Source organism: Pundamilia nyererei, unplaced genomic scaffold, assembly GCF_000239375.1.
Source record: "Pundamilia nyererei isolate P.nyererei 1_Seehausen unplaced genomic scaffold, PunNye1.0 scaffold00077, whole genome shotgun sequence".
Classification (NCBI taxonomy): Eukaryota; Metazoa; Chordata; class Actinopteri; order Cichliformes; family Cichlidae; genus Pundamilia; species Pundamilia nyererei.
The window spans coordinates 1,323,988-1,347,162 of NW_005187478.1; the positions used below are offsets into that span (position 1 = coordinate 1,323,988).

General features: G+C 39.2%; 1 protein-coding gene across 1 annotated transcript in view; it reads right to left on the reverse strand.

Moving 5' to 3' along the window:
• The window catches only part of astn1 (astrotactin 1), a 466,944-nt gene extending 465,269 nt beyond the window's left edge, over positions 1-1,675 (reverse strand). The window contains exon 1 of the mRNA XM_013911994.1: positions 1,203-1,675. Within this exon, the coding sequence (XP_013767448.1) occupies positions 1,203-1,509 (307 nt within the window). The 5' untranslated portion in view covers positions 1,510-1,675. The remainder of the gene's footprint in view (positions 1-1,202) is intronic.
• Between the last annotated feature and the right edge of the window lie 21,500 nt (positions 1,676-23,175).

Consider the following 23,175-nt stretch of genomic DNA (forward strand, 5'->3'; position numbering starts at 1 on the left):
CTAGTAATGTTGTGGAGTTGTATTTTGTCTCGCATCAATTATATCGTCGGTTATATCGTTATCGCAAATTTTCAAATATATATTGTGATAAATATTTTTGGCCATATCGCCCTGCTCTAGCTCACACCTCATATCAAAGTGTCACAGGCAAGAAAAAGCTCCACTGATCCAACAGTCACAACACTAAGGCATATCTGACATGTTGTGTCACTGTTTCCTGTTGCTTTCTGACTTGGGACACATCAAAACCAGTTGAGACTCCAGTAACAACACTTAAACCCTCACCAAACAGAAACAGAGCGGACCTAAAACGCTGTGCAAATGTGACGCTGCAGCTCACACGGAGCCCCTGAATATGCAGCGGGGGGATATGCTGGCCCCCAGCAGCCGCAGCAACAGACGCTGTAAAGAAGCGCTGAGATTCAGCACCATGGACAGCGGCCAGCAAACTTCACTGCAAACTTTGCCGCTCTCTGCCTAACCCAGTGTTACTGAAACAAAGCATAATGTCCAGTTAACATGAACTTGGGTTGGCCTAAATCTCGATGAAGCTTATTTAATAAAGTTTGAAAACTCACAAGACGGGCGTAAATTCTACTGTCTGTAACACAACATAAGAAATGGGCAACAAAAAGTAACTACAAAAAAGACACCAAATTAAAAGGTACAGCACAGTGTGGTGTAAGAGGAGTTTGGCTGCGCTGTTGCTAGTGTTTTAACTAGCAAGCAGTTTCCTACACATGTAGCTAACCGAACCACGTGTGCACACTCTGGGTAAAATACCCACAAGCAATAATACAGAAAATTAAAATGATGCTCCCTAAACAACTCTAATGATGGTTTTTATTTATTACAAAAAAAACAACCCAAAACTCTATTTTTATGCGCATGTGCTGTGCGGCCTAATATAATACAAAAACAAGTGCTGAGTGTTGATTCACTACGCCATCAATAACAGACTAATTATCAACCACTGGCGGACTAATTATGACCCGTAAAACTGATCTAATCGTATTAGCTACATATTTGGGCTGCTATGCTGCCTATAACATTTTCCCAAACCAGTGGAGCCATGGTATGTAGCCAGGCGCTAGCTAATAAACAGCTGCTCCGGTGTAGTAATAAAGAGCGAGCGGGGTTTAACCGCTTAATTGGCGGCTAATGACACCACACAGCAGCGTGTTGGAAAAAGAAAAACTCACCTAAGACGAAAAAGGGGAGCTCTGTGTTTTCCAGGTCGTCCACCACCACCACGTCCCCGGGAAAATCGTTTCTAACAGAGAACAGAAGCTTGGGCTCAGAGGCCGAGGGACTGTGCATGATGCTCAGGTCGTTTTCTCTTAAAAACGGCAGCGCCGACACGGTGACGCTCTTCATCTTGCACTCGGTGTCCTGGCTCTGGTCCTCATCGCCGTTAAGACATCGGACGTAAACCGCTTGGAGGGCCAGGAGAGCCCACGCCAGCTCCAGCAGCAGCAGCGGTCTCGGCCCCATGTTGATGCTCGCCATATCGCTCCGTTTCCTCTCCCCTCCTCGCTGTTTCTCTCCCAGGCAGCTTCAGTCGCTCAACCCGGCGGACGACAGAGCGCCAGAGAGAGTGAATGGGGGGCGTGCTACACCGGCGGGCTCTCACAGTGTGGGAAACAAGCGCCTCTTCTTTCTCGCATATGATCAATCACAGGATTTTGTTGTACATGTGCTACTCCCGCTGAACACTGATAATGTAGCAGTGTTTTAATGCTGTTGACCCCCTTTGCTGTAATTGATCGACAAACTGTCCAAATGGCTGTAATGGCTACGCAAAGATTACTAACAGCAAACCACCCAGGGTGCCCCGAGGGTCCCATCAGTAAAAGAAACATAATTTGTAATTTAATTGTCTGCTTGCCCTGTCATAGAAACTTGCACATAATCTCCAAGGACACCACAGAGCATCCTTAGAAGCTTGCCTGACCTCAGTGTACATGCATAATTGCCTAATTGATGGTGCAGATGACTGTTAGGAGCGAGTGTCGGTGTCTGCAGTGGCCCAGATATGAAGTACACTTTAGTGAAAAATCTCTCACCAAATTTTAGGAACCTTACAAATAAAATTAAACTATATGTTGTAAATGTTGGCAACCAGTACTGAGTAACGAAGTGCCACAGAGATAACAAGAGAGAGAAAAAAGTGTTTTGAGTGTATACAAATATACAAGTTTTTTCATTATTGCTAATTTTTAAACAGGGCATTTTGAGGAAGTGTGACATAATATATACAATTTTAAGAGTACACTGAAATAAGACTGCATTTGGCACCATTACATTATGTTCTGCTATATCTGGTGAGGTTACATAGAACCCTGAATACTGGTGTTATAAAGGTCAGCACTGAATTTTCATGATAATTGTGCATGTTTTAAAAATAAATAAATAAAATGGAATTGTTTTCAATACTCTGTCAGGTTTAATATGCTTAACATCTATTAGTTCAAGACCTGGCAGGAACCTTTAACGTGCATGTCCACAGTTAGTGGTGTATAAATGGCTAAAATGAGAAAATACAGCTTTTGTAAATGACACACTTTTAACTGACGCATCCCCCCCCCCCGTTTTACACACGTTAAAATTCTGTGAAATTCTCATTATCCATTTCTTTTGCTTCCTGGTACATCACTTTTCTGCCACTTTTGTGAACGAGGAGGGAAAAAACACATGTTTCTGTTCATAAAATGGTGAAATAAAACATAATCAGTCAGTACAGAATTAGGTCCTCATTGTTCTCCATATTTGGCCACTTGTAAGAACAAGTTAGAGCAAACCAGTTAGGTCTTTTGTGATGACAGTTTTAGACCACCGTCAGGGATGTAAGACATGGCAACAGCGGCTATTTTCATGATGTGATGTGTATTTTCAGATTTATGTAGATGAACAGAGGCAGTGCATAAAAATAAAAATGGCTCTGAACCACATTGGACCCTACTAATGTGGGCGACAGGGTACACTGATCTCTTCAGTACTTGCAGGTGCACCACAAAAAGAGAAGCTAGGCATCACTGCAATAAGGCCTAATGGAAATGCACCGAATGGGCACTGTAAGAAACTTAAAATAATTCTGGTCTACAAAACAAAAGAGGTTTTGTTTGCTACTGGGAACCTCAGAGTAGCTCTTTAGCTCTAAGTTGTTGCACTGATTTCTGATACGAAATCAAATTTGAGCTACTCGTTAAGGTTTCTGAGATGCATGTCACTGACGATTTGATACGTTTGAACATCAGTGTAAATATACCAACACAATGTCTGGAACTATTTCCTACCAATATGTTTGTTATATGTTTGTTATTCTGAAAACATACCACAGCATATTGCTGTCAATTTAGCTCAAAATAAAACAAGCATGCTCTAAAATGTTTGAGGCCCTTGCTTTTGCGTTCATGCTGCACATCCGTCTCTCTTTGCAAGAGCAAAGAGTAGTCAGCCATCATGCTCGGATTACATTTTCCCTGATATCTCTTTTCCATCACTATTATATCTTGATGAAATCTTTCCTCATGCTGGTCGCTGACATCGATCAGGTTCAATGGGGATAAAAGTCGAGGTGAGAATGTAAAAAGTGCATCTTCAGTGACATTCTGGTGCCCATTAACTGATACGCTTTCAGCACATTATCTACAAGCTCAGCATAATCCTCTGTGATTGCCCAGAAAATTGTGGACATCCTGCACGAACGCTTCCCAAGCTGCTGTTTCAGTTGGCTTCCGTTTTCTTTTGAAGTCAACAACAAATACACCTTCCTTAAATTTTGCGTTCACTTTAGATGCTGAAATGCATTGCAGTTACTGTCGTTCATTCTATTTTTCCAAGTAAGCCATTACTGACACATGGGGTACAGCTCGGACTGGTCAACCAGTCAATCACAGGGCTAACACAGAGAGACAGACACTGATTGCATTATCCTAATAAAGCCTATGTACAATCAAACCTATAATAGTAATGAAAACATTATTATTATAGACTTCACTTAAAGATAGCTACTTTCCAGTTAGTGATAACATCAAAGGTGCTTGTATGGGTATTAGAGTTTCAGCTATTTAGAATTTTATTTTCACAAAGAAATTAACAACAAATAATACACAGGAATACTCCAGTTGCACTCAGACTAAAATTTCCAGAGGGGCTTTCCGACTCTAAATCCCTTGACTGTTTTGTTGACCAGACAATTGCCACTGGGATTTGGATATAAAGCCCGTAGGAAAAGAAGATTGCGTTTTCTGTGTCACCACTGTCCATCCATTTAATATTTAAGCAGCTCTGTGGTCTCCAGCGAAGTGTCAGTTCGCTCTGTCTCTTCCTGTCCTCATCAGAAACAGTCTGAAAATCCAAAATAGGGCAATATTTGGGATCGAAGCTAAAAATAAAAAGCGGGGAAGTAGATTGGCCTCGGCCACCCGCAGTGAAATATTAAAAGGTTAGCAGAGATCGAGGAGAATAACTGGACTAAATCGCATAAATGTGCATTAATTATTGATCGTGGGCTCATGGTTTCTCAAGACACTGTTAAAGAAAATCCATCAGTATTCAAACAATATTGAATTTTATGTGAAGGTTTCACTTCTGGATATGTGTGCACTTGAGTGCAGAGTGAAACTTTTCTAGTACATTTCTTTAAGGGTCAAATGAAACTTTTAAAACAATCGTTTGGAAAGTATACACTGTGTCAGCATTCAAGTAATTATTTTTCCTGTTCTGTAAAATAAAAAGAAATAAAATCAAGAAATCACACAAAAAGACAGATTTTAGTCATTAAAACCAGACTGTTTTACTGGATTTGTTACATGATATTTTGTTGTTTATGTTGAAGCAATCGTGGATTCACTGTCCTGCTGCTGCAAATGATCTGTAAACCACCAAATCCACAATCAATAAAGAGTCTTCAACAAATATATTTTAATACATCTTTTAAGAATTAAATCCACAAACCAACAACAAAAAAAATCACATGCACATCCTAAAAAAATGAACAATGAACAAATCTGAAAATGCACATTTACATGTATTGCTTTTTAAAACATACAGCTATGTGCAATGAAGTATGAAGTAAATTTATGAAGTGCTGCACTAACGTGTACTATATGTGACATTCATGTGTGAAACTGTAGGATGGTTTGGTGGTGGATTCGATCACATGGCTAATCGATAGATTTAATTTAGACTGCTACATTAATCTGTTGTGTGTAGGTGTCCAGTCCGACGCTAATAACATGAAATGAAATATCAAGGATGATCAACCGTGTTAGCTCCAATATCAAATGTTTTACTCTGCAGATCTGTAACAAACCTGAGCTGTTGGCCAAAACGTGTCTTTCCATCAGATTCATCACCAAAGGAAAATGATTGTAATTATACATTTTACGACAGGTTACTTTGCTCCTAAACACACAAACAAACAATTTTGTTACTTGACTCACCAAAAATTGCAAGCTATGTTTTTGACCTATTAAATACACCTTTTCCCCCTCTTTTCCTTTTTTTTTAACTTACTGAATTCAAAATATTGACAAAATCAATTAAAAGGCATATAAGAACAGTTGTGTAAAATTCTGTTGGATCTCCATTAACACATGCAGGATTGTTAGCCATTGGGATGGTCTTTATTTACCCTCCACCAAGTGTTTTAGTTGCAGCAACCCTTTCTCTGCCCCTCTGAAACCTTCTTATTTGGAGAGAAAACATAAATCTTTGATGACATTGGCACAAAATCCTCCTATTCTGTCTCCAATTGAAGCAAATGAGCTTGGATTGGCACAGGATGTTATGAGAAAGACTCGGGAAAAGTGGTAACACAATTTTGGGATTTCCACAGAATTCTGAGCCAGCAAGAAAATAGAAAATTGCCTCCCTTTGTTTATTTTTAACATCCTGAAAGAGCTTTGCTTTCAGAAAAAAATGCCCTTCAACCAGAGGCTAAAGCAGTGTCGCCAAACATCCACCCTTCAGCGGCGTCCTTGATTGTTAACCTGCACTGTTCTGCACCTTAACGTGGACTTCTGATCTTTCTGTTTGAAGTGCAGAGAGTTTCCCCACAGGAATCCATAAAAGAGCATTCTGTTTCTCTCCTGTTACTTTAGAGACATTTAGCATCCATTTAGTCATGAAGCTACGCCAAGCAACTCACCAAAAAACTTCTTTAATTCAGTCCCGAAGATTGTAACGTCATCTCTCGCTGTGCAATTTGGAAAAACGTCTTTCTCATTTATCACAGAGTGATAAACAGAGGAAATGAGTGAGCAGCTTGAGTCTAGTCTGGATTATGTACAGTCCCAGCATTTGTGATTAAAGTGTCGAGGGAAAGAATAACAAAATAGGTTTGTGCGAATGTGTGTGTGTGTCTGTGCAGATAGTGAGTGGGACACCATAGAACCTATGTATGTGCAAGTGTGCAAGTGAAAGTGATTGCAAGCCAGGCAGAGATGAAATTCCGATAGATTTGCTCGCATGAGTTCTGGGTCGCAGTCGATAATCAAAAGCAAGGAAAAAGATGGAGGGTGGAGGAAGACCGGGGGAAGAAGAAAGACAGTCAGTGAAAGTTGAGAGGGAGAAAGAGAGAGCGAGAGTGGGAAGGGAAGCAGCGAGCACATACATCAGGGGCTGAGACTAGCAGGTGCAGGGATGGCGGGGAGGACAGACCGGGGGCCTGATCAAGAGAAAGATCTCACTGTTTAATCTTGAGACTCTTCCCGTTGCCAAACTAGCAAGGCTTTGGCCCACTGTATAGCTTGTTCTGTGATCAGGAGCAAACAGATTCATCTTTTCAGCTTGCTCGCCCCTCAGCCTCTGCGTGGGCTGCAAAGTTGATTATCGCCTAGAAAAGGCCTTTGTCGTCAGGCTGCTGGATCTCTGACAAACTGGCTCAAATCATGCCGCAGCAGTTACAGTTACAGCCTCTTCAAATCCTCAGTGTATGATGTAAATGTGCCACTTCAGACAAACTGGGCTGGATCATGAAGAGCCTTTTAACCACTACTGGATAAACTGTAAAAGCTGAAAATCGTAGGTTGCCTGATGCTGTTTTTATATATGTGGGCACCTGCCCATGTTTATGTACTTGCTGTCCTCGGCAGAGGTCTGTGCACATATAACCCATCATCTCACAGTCATCTCTTGCATGAAAGTGCCAGGCATGTCAGCATGCTCGGCTCTCTGAAACAACTGTGTCAAAAACAGTAACACAACAATAGCTACTTAATAAACACAAATGGGCTTCTCCAGGAATTTACAGCATATAATTACCTTGTATCACCTAATCAGCACACCTCCAATCTGCAGCCGGAGGCAGATGGTGTGGGATTTCATTTAACGTGTCCAAAGATGACAGAAATAAATGTCCTGAAACTTTCCCTGGCTAAATAAAAACAAATCCCAACTAATTCAAAGTCTATATCCATATCCTCTGTGCAGAAGGGTCTTGGCTGCCTGTCTACGAATCACGCCAGCAGCCAGAAATCTGGGTGTATTTTGGGACAATGAGCCATTTTTTGGCAAAAGAGCCACAAGCGTTATCCAGCCACACTTCTCCAATTGAGGAGCATTTCAGAGCCCAGTTGCTCTGACGCCTGGACTGACCTCGGGAAGGTCAGTTTTTGCATTCATATAATCAAGCCTTGAGTCCATTAATTCATTTCACTGAGGGTAAAGCCATAAAACACGTTTACACCATCAGTTTGTTGTAGTGCAGCTGCTATTAAAACAAATTCAAAAAGACAGGAGCGTATTAGCCCTGTTCCATTCTTCCAGCAGAGGTTAACACCGTGTTTTAGAACTGATTAACATATGTCACGTTTAAAGCACATCATGGTTTGGCTCATGACTGGTCCTACAAGCCAGATTCTCTCTTCCAATTTAAGCCTAAGCAGTACAGTTTAATTCCTCTAAGCACTTTTGGTGGCACCGACTTTATTTTGTTAACTCTCTGAATTATTCTGTGCGATGGAACTTATAACCGTGAAAGCATTAAAAAAAATCTCACAAAATTAATATTCAAACAACAGCATTTGCACCAGATAAAACATGAAATGCTGCTGTTGCTCTTCCCCTGAGCTCCGAAATAGCACACAGCTCAGATCAGCAAACTCCAAGGTCAGAAAACTCTAAAACTGTCATGTGGAAAATAGATAAGGCCTCATATGTTACACATGTATGTCTTGTGGAATTTTTTGGGGGGGGTGGGAAAATTTAAACAGCAATAAACTGTGATATATTTTATTCTTAGTTCAGATTCACTCTTAGATTCTGTGTGACCGGCCTGGGTTCGGGTTTGAGTCTGACCTGTGACCCTTTACCACATGTCTTTCCCTCTCTCTTCTCTGTCCCTATCATAAAAGAAAAGCCATAAAATGCCCCCAAAACAAATTGTCTGAAATCTCTCTCTTTAACCTAATGACATTCAGTACTGGACTCAGAGATAGCGCCCATTTTCAGAGACCTGCAATGTCTGTGACATGCTGCAGGGAAAAGGGTTGTTGGAGATTGCTGCAGCCATATCCAGTGAACTTGTGATCTTCTTGCCTTAAAATAAGCAGTGAACCAAGTCTGTGACCACTAGCAGTCAGCTGCCACCTTCAAGATAACCTTGGTGCAGAGTTGGGTGTAATACTTTCCAGTAAGTTACACGCTACTATAGTTACATCTTCGCATTTTCAATAAGAACGTGTTACGTGTTACTCTGAATTCAGTCATTACAGTTTCAACAAGAAGCACTCAGAGAGTGCAAACCTCCAACAAGGCAGCTCATCCTCCGAGGAGTATTTACTTTCAAGAAAATAGCATTATACTTTTTATAGATTCACTTTGTTTCCTTTGTTCTTTTTAAACTTAAATTAAAAAGTTTTTAGTGCAGTGAAACTCAGATAAGAGTAGGATAAAAGATTGTTTACGCTGATGACACAAACATCGTGTCAGAGTAGCTAATGGATAAAAGGTATTGATTTATGTATAACTGGACACAAAAAACGTGAGCTCAGTATATAACATTAACTAGAGTATATTTCTAACTAACTAGGCAGCTCATTCTATTTCTTTTGACAACACTTTCTTTAAAGATATAGCACAATCTGGGGGCAGCTTGAAGGAAAGGCAGATGTGAAAAGTAAAAGTGAGATCAGAGATCATATTAGACATGATATTTGGATGCAAACTATAATGTGATATGTAAAATCCCCATATACAAGTATCGTTCCCCAAATGTTGCCAGTACATCCAAAGGCAGCAGAATATTAAGCACAGTTTTAAAGATACGACATTCTATGAAATGTTGACCATAATTTACTTGAAGAGATCCAAAGTCCAAAATAATTAGAATCCCTGTATGCAATGTTCCCTATATGCCTATATGTTGTCAATACAAACATAAGTTTCAATAGCTCTATATGGCATCATTTTCACTTTGGTCAGAGATTAAATGTGTCAGAGTATTTTAAATCTTTATATGTCTTTATATCTCAGTATACATACCACACAGATTCATACTGCAGTTTGTGTTTTAAGGATTCTTTTGTGTCAATGTCCTGCGATAAATTATTAAGTTGACATTGGAGACCTTGGCGAATGTAATCCATATTTTAATAGGTTGTTAAGATTTTATCAATATTCATTCAACACATTTTGAGGTATCCTGTTTACAGACAGAACAAGTGACAAATGATGCAAATATGTAACCGTCTTGGGTGAGGCAATTATCCCAAACAACATTTTTCTTCCAGCACGTTTTACATCCAGCTGATTTTAGGGTGAGGAGGAAAATAGTGAAGCGGTCTACAGCTTTTCAGGAATGGACATATGGATATTAATCTTTTCTTTATTGCAAATACAAATACAAACCACATCCATGACAGAAACAGGCGTATTACACTGCTAACACAACTTTGGCACTTTGCAAACATCTGCACAGACAGCATGCTAATACAAAGCTAGATGAGTGTATCGCAACCCCAGCCCATGGGCCAGAGCCTGAACTTCAGCAGGTAACAGACAGTGATGGGGAGTCAGGCTTGCAACATTGTAGCCTCCATCAGTTTGTACATGTTTCTACAACAGCTGTGCTAATTTAATGAGTGAGTAACCAAGTAACATACTGCATTACATTCAAAAAAAGTAACCACTAATGTGTAATGCAATACTTCTTTGAGTACCAAACCCCAGTGCTGAAGACAGAGTCAGTGTGCTATCCATCTGCTATCAGTTTGTGACTGAATGGGGCTAAATTGCAATCTGTTTGTGATAATATGGTCATTAACTGTGATAAATTGGTGGAAATTAGATATCTGTCTACAGCCACAGAATCTCACATTAAACAGAAATTCACATGAACTACTTACATTCACATTTCAACCAGAAACTCACAGATGGCAACCCTGCTTTTAAGGTATAGAGGTATACAGGAATATAACCAGAATACAACCAGCTGAGTCAAGTCCCCTATTGCAAAGAGACATGTTGAAAATGAGTTTGCTCATTGGTGCAGACTAAATCAAACTGACTGCAATGTGTTGGCAATCTCCTGCGTTTATAGATCGGAAAACAATTATTTTGCAAAGCACTCAGACTTGTATGGCTTAGCGACCGATTGCCTCCTAACAGGCAACCTGTGCAAATACATTGCCAGGTTGAGGTTGTTGCACCAAAAGCAAAAAAAAATTCATTCAGTCACTTTACGATTCCATCTTCACTCTAGTGGGCCACGGGGAGGTTGGAGTATTCACTGTTCACTGGTGAGGTTTACGGAAACGTTAGGAAAAAGAAAATGTTGTTAAGGTTTAAATACAAACCAGTGACCCTTTGCACTGAAAAGTTGTCTCATTAATGCCAGACAGTGTGGCATGCACGACCACCAAAGGAGCATCATTGAGCATCACCAGTGGCTTTGTCAAAACTGCATTATTTTACTGCCTGGGAATGGGAGTAGCCAGGGTATTTTGAATGGACAGATTGACTCCTTGTCATAATTTGCATTAATAACCTGCTACATGATGTTTAGGTGAGCTGGTTCAAGTGCTGTGGCATTGCCCATTCACTCATTTGTTACGACTGCAGTGGAGCCCATTTCTGGCCAATTGATTTATACATGACTCTAACAAAAACAGTTTCTTTTATTCCTTTTTTGTAAATAAGAAGATGCCATTTCTAACACGGCGCCATCATATCGGCAGACAGACATAAAACAAGCAACGTCTGGAACACATCACTTACTGTGCTACTCCAGGACAGCACAGGCTGACGAGGGTGAGCAACATTTTCAACCACTGCTACATCACTGCTCTTCCTTTTATGTTCATTCCTTCGTGTTAAAAGCAGAGTTAGCTATTCTGTAAATAAACCAAAATAAAAGTGCTTTCTTTGATTAAACCAAAGCTTTCTGAAATAGGCTTCAGTCAGCAGATCTTTCACAATTAGAATGAAGTGTGACACTGCAGATGCGCATGTTATTGCTGCTCTCTGCAGTTTTGCAAAGCCACAGAATCAGAGGAGTTGATTTCATGAGAAACATAGTCCTCGATCTGGTTCATATTAAGGCTGTTTGTTGTGGACTAAATGGACATTTGTGCAAAAGTACAAAAAGTACAAAAGTACTAACAGACTTAGAATGCATTTTGTTGGTAGATGTTCATTAATAAACTTACCTCCTGTTTATAATTTACCATCTGAAATATTCACCTTTCATGTCGTTGTTTGTTACTTTGCATTTTGTATATATCTTTCCCCTTTTATTCATGCACTATAAGTCCTAAGCTCATCTCTTCTAACCAACAAAATACCTGCAGAGTGAGCAATTGCCATGGCAACCGTGGACTGGTTGACTGAATTACCATAAGGAATAGATACTGTGTAAACCCCTGGCTAGGGAAATATTTGGAGAGCTTTTCTTATCAATGACACTCTTGAACTGTTCATGCATAAAAGCACTTGCAACCTCTGCACCGCCGCTGCTGCTGATCTTGTTCCAGTGTTACAGCAAAGCCTCTACCATCACGATTTCTTTATTATAACAACATCACTTTGCATTGAATGAGTCTAGTGAAGTTGAGTTTGAAAGGTGAACCACTGATACTACAGGATAGTGGATGCTCAATCACTTGTAATTTTGTCTGGCTATATCAAGCCTGAACTACTGTAGAATTAAGTAAAGATTACAGCAAATTGACTACTCTGTGTAGGACTGCATATGCCTGCACTGCAAAAGGGCTTGCTTTATAAATCTCTTTAAATCTCTTTGATTTTAAGTGCAAGTATTGTTTTAACTGAACATAAAAACAACTGCTCTTTGGATCTAAGAGAAATATGCTACCTTTAGATGGATATAACATTGTAAACACAGGAAGTCAAAAATCCAAATCTTCACTGCACAGACTGACACTGACAGGTCACTGACAGGTTGGCAGTCAGCTTAGAAAAATCTATAAAATTTAAAAAAGGGAAAAGAAAAAATCCAGAAATTAGACACAACAAGTCAAACACAAGAAAAACTATATGAAAGCAGGATGTTTACAAAAATATATGGTGGAAAAAATAAGATCATGGAACATGGAAATGTGTGAAAGGCTGGAGAGTTTGAAGGCAATCAGACAGTTAACAACACGAAACAAATGGATGCATGGCAACCATTTAGCAAAATAAAATTGAAATTACATTTTTTAAAACAGAAGAAACGTTGCTTCTAATAAGAGATTACCAAGATATGTCATTCAACCTGAAAAACAATAGAAATTACAAAACTAAATGTGCCCAAAGTATGAAAGTATATCTCAGCAACTGAAATAGTGGAACACGCTCAGCCCTGACACGCATAGAACATTTCTTTCCAGTAGAAAGTAACGTAACTGGCATCAGTGGATGTTGGAGGCTATGACAACTCCATAGATTTTTACCACTGTGTGCTTACTGTACCACTACTGTATGTAGGGTTTGGATCAGAACCTGTTGAAATGTAGGTGACTTTTCAGTACTGACACCATGATGTTGGAAAACAGATGATATTGGCCTGTGATTTACACCGTAAAAAAAAAAAACCTAAAAAAACAATAATATCCTGGCTGCTGGGCGCCAAAATAATACCAGAAAATACCAGAAAATAACTTTCACATGAAATACGGTTATTTTCAGGAATGACATTACAGTTTGTTGCCCTACTTTTACATGGGATTTTGCCTTTTCCAAGTGCTTTTAAACATTAAATTAGGAACATTTTAATGTGATTAAACAATGAAATGACCTATAAACAAGGTCAATGAATGCGGCGATATGAATAACAATACTTAAATGTACAGAAATATACAGTTAACAGTTGGTTTAAATAATAATGGATTACGTTCATATAGCGCTTTATGAGACCCTCAAAGCGCTTTACGATTCCACTTTATAATTCCCCTCTGACCACCACCAGTAGGCGGTAGGTGAAGTGTCTTGCCCAAGGACACAACGACCGAGAGTGTCCGAGCCGGGGCTCGAACCAGCAACCTTCTGATTACAATGCAAACTGCCAACTCTTGAGCCATGATCACCCTAAACAACAATGTCAATGACAAGTATTTGATGTAAAAAAAAGTTTATACTAATCATTTTATATATTCTTCCATAGCATTACATTTGAATTTAACAGTTCAATCTTTCAAATAACGGACAAATATTTGTGGAATTATGACACATTTGTGAATGTATTTTAACAATCTAAATATGCACATGTACAGACAAATACATTTAAAAAACAAGAAAATTGTTTTATTACATTTACAGTAATTTTACGTTAATTTACATTTGAAATGTAAAATCAGTCTATTCATGTAAATTTAATGATATTCTAGAAGAACAGTACAAAACTGTAAAATACTTTTATATTACAGTTTTTTTTACAGTGTAGTTTGGTTTAGGTTTGTTGCATGCACACATTAAGAAGCTAACATGCCTTTAAACCATCACATCATTTAAAATCAGAAGTAAGAAAAATAAGAAATGTAAACTACTTCATTACCTTTTACTCCTCTAATCATTCTGCTCCCTCAAACAAAGGGTATACAAAGGTCACAATCATACCAATATAGTGCCAGCTAAGAAACAATGGGCTCCATTCAACAGCAACAAAAATATATCCACTGGATCCCTAAGTTCAGGTAATACCATTTGGCCTTTGCAGAAAACATTTGGATGGGAGCAGAAAAGGTCACTTAAAAAGGTTTATTCCATACTATTCCATATAGGATACCTTAAATACATTTATCATTAGGGTGACAAAACTGTGAAGAATGCCATAAGCATGGTAAACAAAGCTGTTAGATAGATTAATGAAGCTGATATGAGCTCATGACAAAACAGGAAAAGACCCTGAGCACTCTGCATACTAAAGTTTGGTACGAAGTTCTTCTTTGTCAGAGGTTTGTCACAAGCTATTTCACGCCACACCAAACTCAGAATCCAGAACCAGAGAAGCAATAAGAAGGACAGCAAGGCTCCAATTTATCCAAGGCATCTGCCAAGGCCCGTAAACTTGTTGTCAAGTGTTCAGGTTTCCTTTCACAGCTAAATTTAGACCCTCAGCTCCTCTGACAAGCAGTCTGGATCACCTCTAGGGGCCTCCTGTCATCCTAACTTATGCATCCTTGGTGGGGGGGCAAGTAGAGCGATGCTACCAGCTTCTATAATGGTGGTTATCCCAGAGGAACCAGTCTTTGATGAAGACATGTGCTGGGAGGAGGAGAAACAGCAATATTAATAGCATTCTATGCCTGCTGAAAAAAATAAAACCTACAGATACAAACTACCTGCTTTTTCAACAGACTGACAGGTAAACCAAATAATACTAATGGAAATGAGTTCTATCAGAGAAATGTGTGTCCAGAGATTTTACTGATAATCATTCTGTTATGAATTGATCTGAATGATAGGGACTTGAAACACACAAAAAAGGAATAACTTCAAAGTCACTGATTGAAACAATGTTACTATGTGACGGATCATCGGAACAATTTTTCCACCCCTTCACAAAAACCCAGTTCACATGAGTGTCTGCAAGGGCCTACATGATTTTTCCATATCCACATTAGTGCCTGAAACTACAGTGCTTAATACATTTATTAGAGCAGCTGTCATAAAAACAAAAAATTCTCGCTTTTGAAAATCTTTTCAAAAGCTATCAAAACATGTAAATTGGCATAAAAAATAACAATGTGCTATTTTCACACACTTTTTGCAAAAAAATGTGCCAAAAGTATTCATTTGTCCAGTTGAGGGCAGGACTATGTGTAGGCCAGTCAGGTTCTTCCCCATTAAACCTGCTCATCCGTGACTTTATGGACCTTGTTTTGTGCACTGGTGCACGGTCATGTTGGAACAGGAAATGTCCTGGAATGCTGATGTATTACGTTCCTTCCACTGGAACTAAGGAGATGTACCCAACTCCTGAAAAACCCCACCAAACTTTACACTTGGAACAGTTGTCTTAGACAAGTACCGTTCTCCTGGCAAGAACCAAAGCGAGCCTCATCCATCAGATTGCCAGGTGGAGGAGCATCATTTGCCACTCCAGAGAACAAGCCTCCACTGCTCTAGAGTTCTGTAGTGACATGCTTTACATCACTGCAGCCAACACTTTGCAATGCGTGTGGTGATCTAAGGCTTGGATGCAGCTGCTTTGCCATGGTGACCCATTCCATGAAGCTCTCCATGCACTGTCGATGAGTTAATCTGAAGGCACATGAAGTTTGGAGTTCTGCAGTGATTGACTCTACAGAAAGTTGGCGACCTCAGCGCACTGTGTGCCTCAACATCCACTGACCATGCTCTATGATTTTACGTGGCCTACCATATTGTGATTAAGTTGCAGTTTTTCCTAATTGCTTAGTGACTGCTGAATATTTTGTAATGACTGGACGTGTTGCACAGGTGGATGGATTTGTATGAGTGGGTGAATATTTTTGGTAATTTAGCGTACATGTATGCATGTGGTAGTATTCAACAACTGTTCAGGTTTACTGATCTTGGAGCTACATTGGACTTTTCATTTTGCTACAGAAATGAGCTGTTTGTATTTAGCAGTAACTATGAGCCCGACCTTCATTTGTTGCTTTGAACTTTAAGTGCTGACAAGATGGATAAGATAAGATAAGATAAGATAACCTTTATTAGTCCCACACGTGATGTAGTCCTGGTTACAATGATTGAAAATTAGAGCTGGTGCTTACTACGAGTTTACTTCCCCTCCTACCTCAAACACTTTACCACAGAATTATGAATCCATTTGGGAAAACATCAGCTGTGCAGCATCTTTGGGGACATCTTGGCATCACTTGGGAGGACTGGGAAAATATGAGTTGGAAGCTAGACATCTGGTCTGTTTTTTCCTGTCTTGCTTCCATCATGATTCAGACACAGTATAAAGACGGACAGATCCTTTTAGCTAAACTCATCACAGACTTTGTCAAGCTTAACTGGGGTTTTGTCTTGCGTATTGAAACAATAGTATTTCCTGACTCAAACATCTTCATTAATTAGAAAAGAAGAAATGAATATCTGTAAAACTGTAGTGTCATCACCTGAGTATTCTCTTGAGATTAATAGTGTGATATTCTATCAGCCAGAGAGTTTGAGCTTGTGAGCGATTTTAGTTTAGCAGAATGGCATTTAAATTACAATGTGAATATTTCTGCTGCCTGGTAGCAAGAAAAATTCACATTTATTTTTCTTAGAATACAATGATTCACTTTTTCACTGTGTGGCCTAGTCTACAGATTACACTGTGAATTCATTTTGAATGTTAATGTTGAGTCCACGGGACAGCAAACCAACAAGGCTTCCACTATGTGACTCTTATTAAAGAGGATTTAGATATTAAAAGAGAGACCTTCATCAGGATAAAGAAGAAAACAGATGAAAAGGAAATCGTTCTTGGTATTGGCACAGCATGCTTTCTTTACAGCGCTAATTTGATTTTCAACCCTGAAGCCACTGTTATGCAAACATATAGTCGGTTATCCTGCTTCCTGGTAAGTAGCATTTGTTAGAAAGCTTTGATCTCACAGGCCAATTAAATGATCTTTGTGTTTTTTTATGGTGCCAAATACAATAGGTGCATCTCTTTCCTCTTTGCACAGTCTTCAACAAGTATGTCGTTGCAACAAAAATCACTCATTGGAATCAGAGCTCTGTTGCTCAGGCAGGCAGTGTAATGAGCAAATCCACAACATGGTGTGATATGGTATTTGATAAATTTTTAAACAAATTCTGGTGATGGATAGTTTGTTAAAGGCATTAATCATTTATCAGCACATGCATAATGAGGCTTCTGCTTCCAGAATGATATTATATCACCGTGACTTTGCATAACTAGGATGTGAGCACCTGAAGGCAAGGTTTCTGTATATCTGCCTAATCCCTCCAGAGCAAAAATTCTGCAAGGTTAAAGATGCACTTGAGCTCCCATAAAATCTTTTTTTTTTTTTTTTTTTTTGGCCTGACTTGAAAATAAACGAAGCATGAGGATGAGAAGTGAGCCACCTGGAGACTCCTGAGATTGATGGTGATTGCTGCAGAGATGTGATTATAATTAGCCTCTTGATAAGTCAAATTTCGGTTCCGAGTTTTGGGATTTAAATAACTTTTTAATACATCAGTTCAATATTATTTTACCATTCCAGATCGTACCTGTGAATTGCACTGTCACTTTAGTGGTAGTGCAGGTAATTTTGCCAGAAGTCACCTTAAAAAACTCACTTGATTAGCTCAACAAATCAGATAAACCAATCAGGCTGATTTGACAATTTTGTTTGACATGTGAATGTTCAGTTCACAGCTGCCTGTTATATAGTTTGCATTTCACACACACACACACACACACACACACACACACACACACACACACACACACACACACACACACACACACACACACACAGTCTGTACTTTTACATCTCTGAGGAGTGGCTACTAGCACCTAAAGAACCTTGAGTCAGACACAATGATGGCTAAGAACTGTAACTACAGATTAAATGCTTTATTTAATGCTTGCAGTAGCTAACGGCAAATTAGTGATAAATTGATTCAGCAGTAATAAATGCAGTATTATCTCAATGAATTAATAGATGATTTAATCCTACATTGGATTAATTTATTGGTAAATGGACTGGTACTTATATAGTACCTTTCTACTCAACTGAGCACTCAAAGCGCTTTCTACTACAAGTGTCATACACCCAGTCACACACACAGACAGCTCTTTTAGCTATACCCAAGTGCATGATGCACACACATGCATCAGGCATAACTCAGGGCTCAGTCTTGGCGCGTGAACTGGTTGATAAATTAGATTGAATTTGACCTTTTTCTGTAATGTTACACATTTAGTTAATTATTCTTGCATTTACTACAGCAGCATTTCTTTGTCGTGTAGAAACTTTGAGATGAAGTGTTGACATTGCACTTTTGTTTCTTATATTAGATATGCAGTTTAACATCTTTACATTGTGTGGCTCCACAATGTAAAATGAATTGACATCCCTGAGTCTTGACCTGATGCAAGTATACATGCGCCCAAACATGTAATATCTTTAAAGCACAAAAAAACCTATTGTGAATATTTAGATTTCTTTGTTCTACATCTTAAGAGAAAAAATAGCTTCTTGTTTATCGCACTTCCCTGCCAGTAAAAGTGGCAGAAACACCGTGGTTTCCTTCTGGCAACTTTTACAGAATTAAAGGCACAAATTAAATAAGCTGACATTGTTGTTCAGCAGAAGCACAAATTGTGTGTTCCCATACTGATCATAAATGAGATTCAAGGATTTTTTCCCCCACAAAATGCTTGTAAACTGGTTGTAAAATGCAGAAGCAGAGACTACTCGAATGTGCTCAGCTTCTGAAAGCTTTCCTACGGACCTCAATCAAACAACAACAGAGTGAAGCAGCTCAATCCAGCATATGTGAAAATGAGATACCGATTTAACTGAAACCACTTTTGTAACAGCAGGCAGAGATGTGCACTTTTCAAGTAAGACAGTTATTACACGTATCTCATCTCACCATTATTCAGTGACACATTAAACAGCCTATTTTGGACAGACAAATGAAACTGTACTTGCAAGCAATTAATCTTTCATGTATCAACCCGGTCTGACATATCAGTTATAATATATTTTCTAAGCAATTATTTCCTGATACATCCCGTTTGACATATCGTGCTCTTTTATTTCATTTCTTTGTCTGCCAGTTCTCAGGAATCGTTCTACTTCCTTTGTACTGTTTCGCCCTCTGCAAAAACTTGCTTACTCCCCAAAGAAACATTTTCCCATCTAATAGAGGTAGGAAGAACAAATAGCTAGGTTGAACTAATTACTGTCGGAAACCAGCCAAAACATCTCGCTCCCTGTCTGTGCTCATGCTCTCTTCTCTCTGTGTGACTCACACACACAAGCTCTCCTTTCCTTGCGCTGACTTTCTCTCTCTTGAGATGCAACTGCAGGGAGCGTTTCTATAGGTCAGCTTTGCAAGACGGATGGTCGACATCTGCCACAAAGCCTCGCTGGACGTATTACCTGAGACACCAAACAATAACCTCTACACATACACACGCACACACACACTGAAAACACACTGAAGCCGGGCCTTGCCTGGCCTTAAACGGCCTGCCAAGACCTGACCTTCTAGTTACGACCATGATCACCCCCATGGGCACGGGTGGCATCTGGCTCAGTGATATGCGTGTGTGTGTGAGTGACTGAGTGCATACTGCGAGTGTTCTACATCACGCACGCATGTATGCCTGCTTCCCTGCATGGTAGTGCTGGCTAGCCTGCTTGCACGTGTTTATCTCTGTGTCCCTTTGCCTGTGCGTGTGTGTGTGTTTGTGTATTGTTGGCATGAAGAGGAATGCCGCAAGGAGCCCAGGCAGCATCAGAAGGGCCGATGTGCCCCCAGAGTTTGACCATCTGTGCGTTATTGGTTGTCATTAAGGTTTCTAATTCGGAGGTGTCTTGGGGATTAGCCAAACGAGGGCAGAAAATGTCATTACGCTGTTCCCCCCGCTGAGCTGCCATGACCATATTTACATATTTATACACCTTAATTGTCTTTGCCTTGCTGCCGTGACATTGAGTCTGCCGGAGTTTAGCCCGAGCAGGAGGCAGGAAAAATGTGAGGAGGACAGAGTGGAAGACAGCATTACATACAGTCAAATCAAATTTAGCTCTTAAGTGGATTTGAGTTAACGAAATCGCGGGTAAGCGGACTAGAGAAGAAGATTAACAAAAGGCAAAAATGCAAAAATGGAAAGATACAAGTAACCCAGAAAGAAGAGAAGCAAAGAAAATATGCATTTTTCTTTTTTTTTTACAGCTTACATATGTTGATAATTTATTATAAACAATGTACTGTTTGAACTTTATTAAATTAAATTGCAAACTTTGCATATGCGCCTCATTTAACAGAATAACATTTACCTAAGCAAAACAGAGAAATTTCAATTTTAAACGTCTTGACGTAAAAAGAGCTAAAACAGCATAAGGACATTTATCCTTGCTATCATTATCCTTTATATGGAGAAAAGGCACACAGCACCAGCAACCAACCTGATCTGCTATGTTTGTATCCGATCTATGATTTAAGTTTTGTTCCTGCGTATAACCTAATGATCGATATGGAATGATACCAGTTTGAATTAGCAGTGAACAGATTGAAAAATGGTGTGATCGAGACACTCGTTAGAGAGGCAAACACCGCCAAAACATTTAGATCGAGACTTCGAAATCTCACCAGTTCATGGCTGCAGTTAGATAACTAAACAACTGGTTTCTTTCATTTATATTTCTCTGTGTTTAATTACACCACTTTGTACTCTACTCTGTTTTATATGAGTTACATTATGTTCTTCTTATATGCAATATATGCTATGCTTCTCTAAAGTGTACTTACACTTTTTTAAATGAGGTTTCTTGCTCACTTGCTTATAATAAAAAAGAAAGCTGGCACTGACTAATCTCAGTACTCCTGCTGGCACTGCTGTCATTCCAGCATGTATAGGAGAATTCCCACTGAGTTCTAGAGTCTAAAGGAGGACTTCTCAGCTTTTCGGCTTCCTCTCAGTAACAGGGATATTAATGAAAAAAGTCACTTAACACAGTCCATTATGAGGTTGTGTGTTTGGGGCTATTGTAGCTGCCGCTGTTGGGTGCAGTCTCTGACCAGTCAGAAACCTTGCCGATTGTCTTGCATGATTGATTCAATTCTAAATGTTTAAAGGGCCTTAAACATTTTCACTGTGCAGCATTTGAAATAGATCTTTTGTTAAATATATTTTTGAGCGCCTCTTTTGCTGGCCGTTTAGTTCTTTACGGACTGCTGCCTTTACAGAGGTTGGGGAATAAAGAGAGCAGGTGGACCAGCATGTTCTATTTCTGGAGTAATTAGAGAAGAAATGGCTTCAGCGCCTTTACTGACCATCCACTGTGGGAGAATCACACTTGTATTGTGTTGACACCCAGAATGAAGCCCGCAGAGGTGGTGGTGAAAACGAGGGATTACAGCCGCTAAGCAGTTTAACACATTCATTATACTACACAGGTGATTATGTGTTCACTCCAGTTTCATAAGGCAACAGCATCTTATCTCTATAAACAAAACCTAATTTGGGAGGTGAAGTGATCATACAAAACGATAAAACTGTGTAGTTACTTTTGCTGTTCATCTGGCCTGGAGCCGGTTTCAGCTGCTATTTGTGCTTGTATGCACCATCTCACTGCTTATGTTAATTGTGCATGATGCAAGAGGCTGTAGTCAGTGGTGCAATTCCAAATTAATGGAAGACTACCTTGTAATTGTGCCTACCAATCAAAATGAATAAAATATTAGCCTGTGGACAGTCCAAACAATGCCTGGAAATATACAGTAGTGGGGAACTCAAGTCAGTATTGTATGATAAGAGTGTCCCCCATTTTACCCCCTGCCCCGCCTCTTCACACTGATAGACTGTATTTAAAAGATGGACTTAGCCAGCATGCTGTCACTTTGGTTACTTTGTAGCCTCTACATTAGCAGTTTGGAGGTTGCCATGTTAATTTTTATTACATTTGGAGGACACAGTTGTAATGCTGAATCAGCAGCTAATGCTAACTTGGTTAGCAGACTGCATCCATAAACTGTACAGGTGCAATGCACCGACACACGTCTGCCAATTAGTGCTAAGCAACTCGAAGTTCACTTAACAAAAATGAATCACCAAGCACTCAGTGGATGGGCTGTGTCACACGGAAAGTCATTTTTAACAAGATCCAATCAAAATTTTCCAAATGGCACCATCACCAGAAACACAATGGAGAAGTCCAAGGACTTGTCGTTTTAGAAATCTGATCACCAGCAGCTGTTGAGACAGCTGCCATTCAAAGTATGCTATCCTCTAAAACCTGTCTTTAGTTTTCAGCCACTTGTTGCCACTTGGTCCGACTGTGGCCATTTTAAACTCTCCATTTTGAGCTCAAGTATACATTTGTGAACTTTGGTGACTTTATCTTCTACAGTTATATTGGTAGATTTTGCTACTGAAGCATCAGCAAAGGGATTCACGTTCAAGTGCAAACACAAAGTTCCCAAATCCTGACTGTAAAAATGAAAAAGCTTATCTGATTTAAATTTGTCCTTAAGAAGTGCTTTTTAGTTGTTGTTGTTTTTTTTGGGGTTTTTTTAGATCCACAGATCTCCACAGCACTGCTATTTTAACTTGAGCACTGAATGTGCCAAAGGTGAATAAATATTCTATTGTTATGGAAATAAAATCAATATTTCCTATTTCCTATTTAATTCAGACTGAAAACATTATAGCTGCTGTGGAAATTAGACAAATTTTCAGAGTAAGAGTGTGTGAGAGAGGAAAAAACCTGTACAGTATTAAAAGTGCTGCACTGTTCCAAAAAATAGTAATGTCAAAGTATCTTACTGTATATTTTACAGTTTGTACTGTCTTTCTAGAATATCATTAAATTTACATAAGTAGACGGTGATTTTACATGTCAAAGGTAAAATAACATAACATCACTGTAAATATAGTAAAACACAAATTACTTGTTTTTTAAATATATTTTTTGTACATATGCATATTTAGATGTTAAAATACATTCAGAAATGTATCATCATTTCACAAATATCTGTCCGTTATTTGAAAGATTGAAC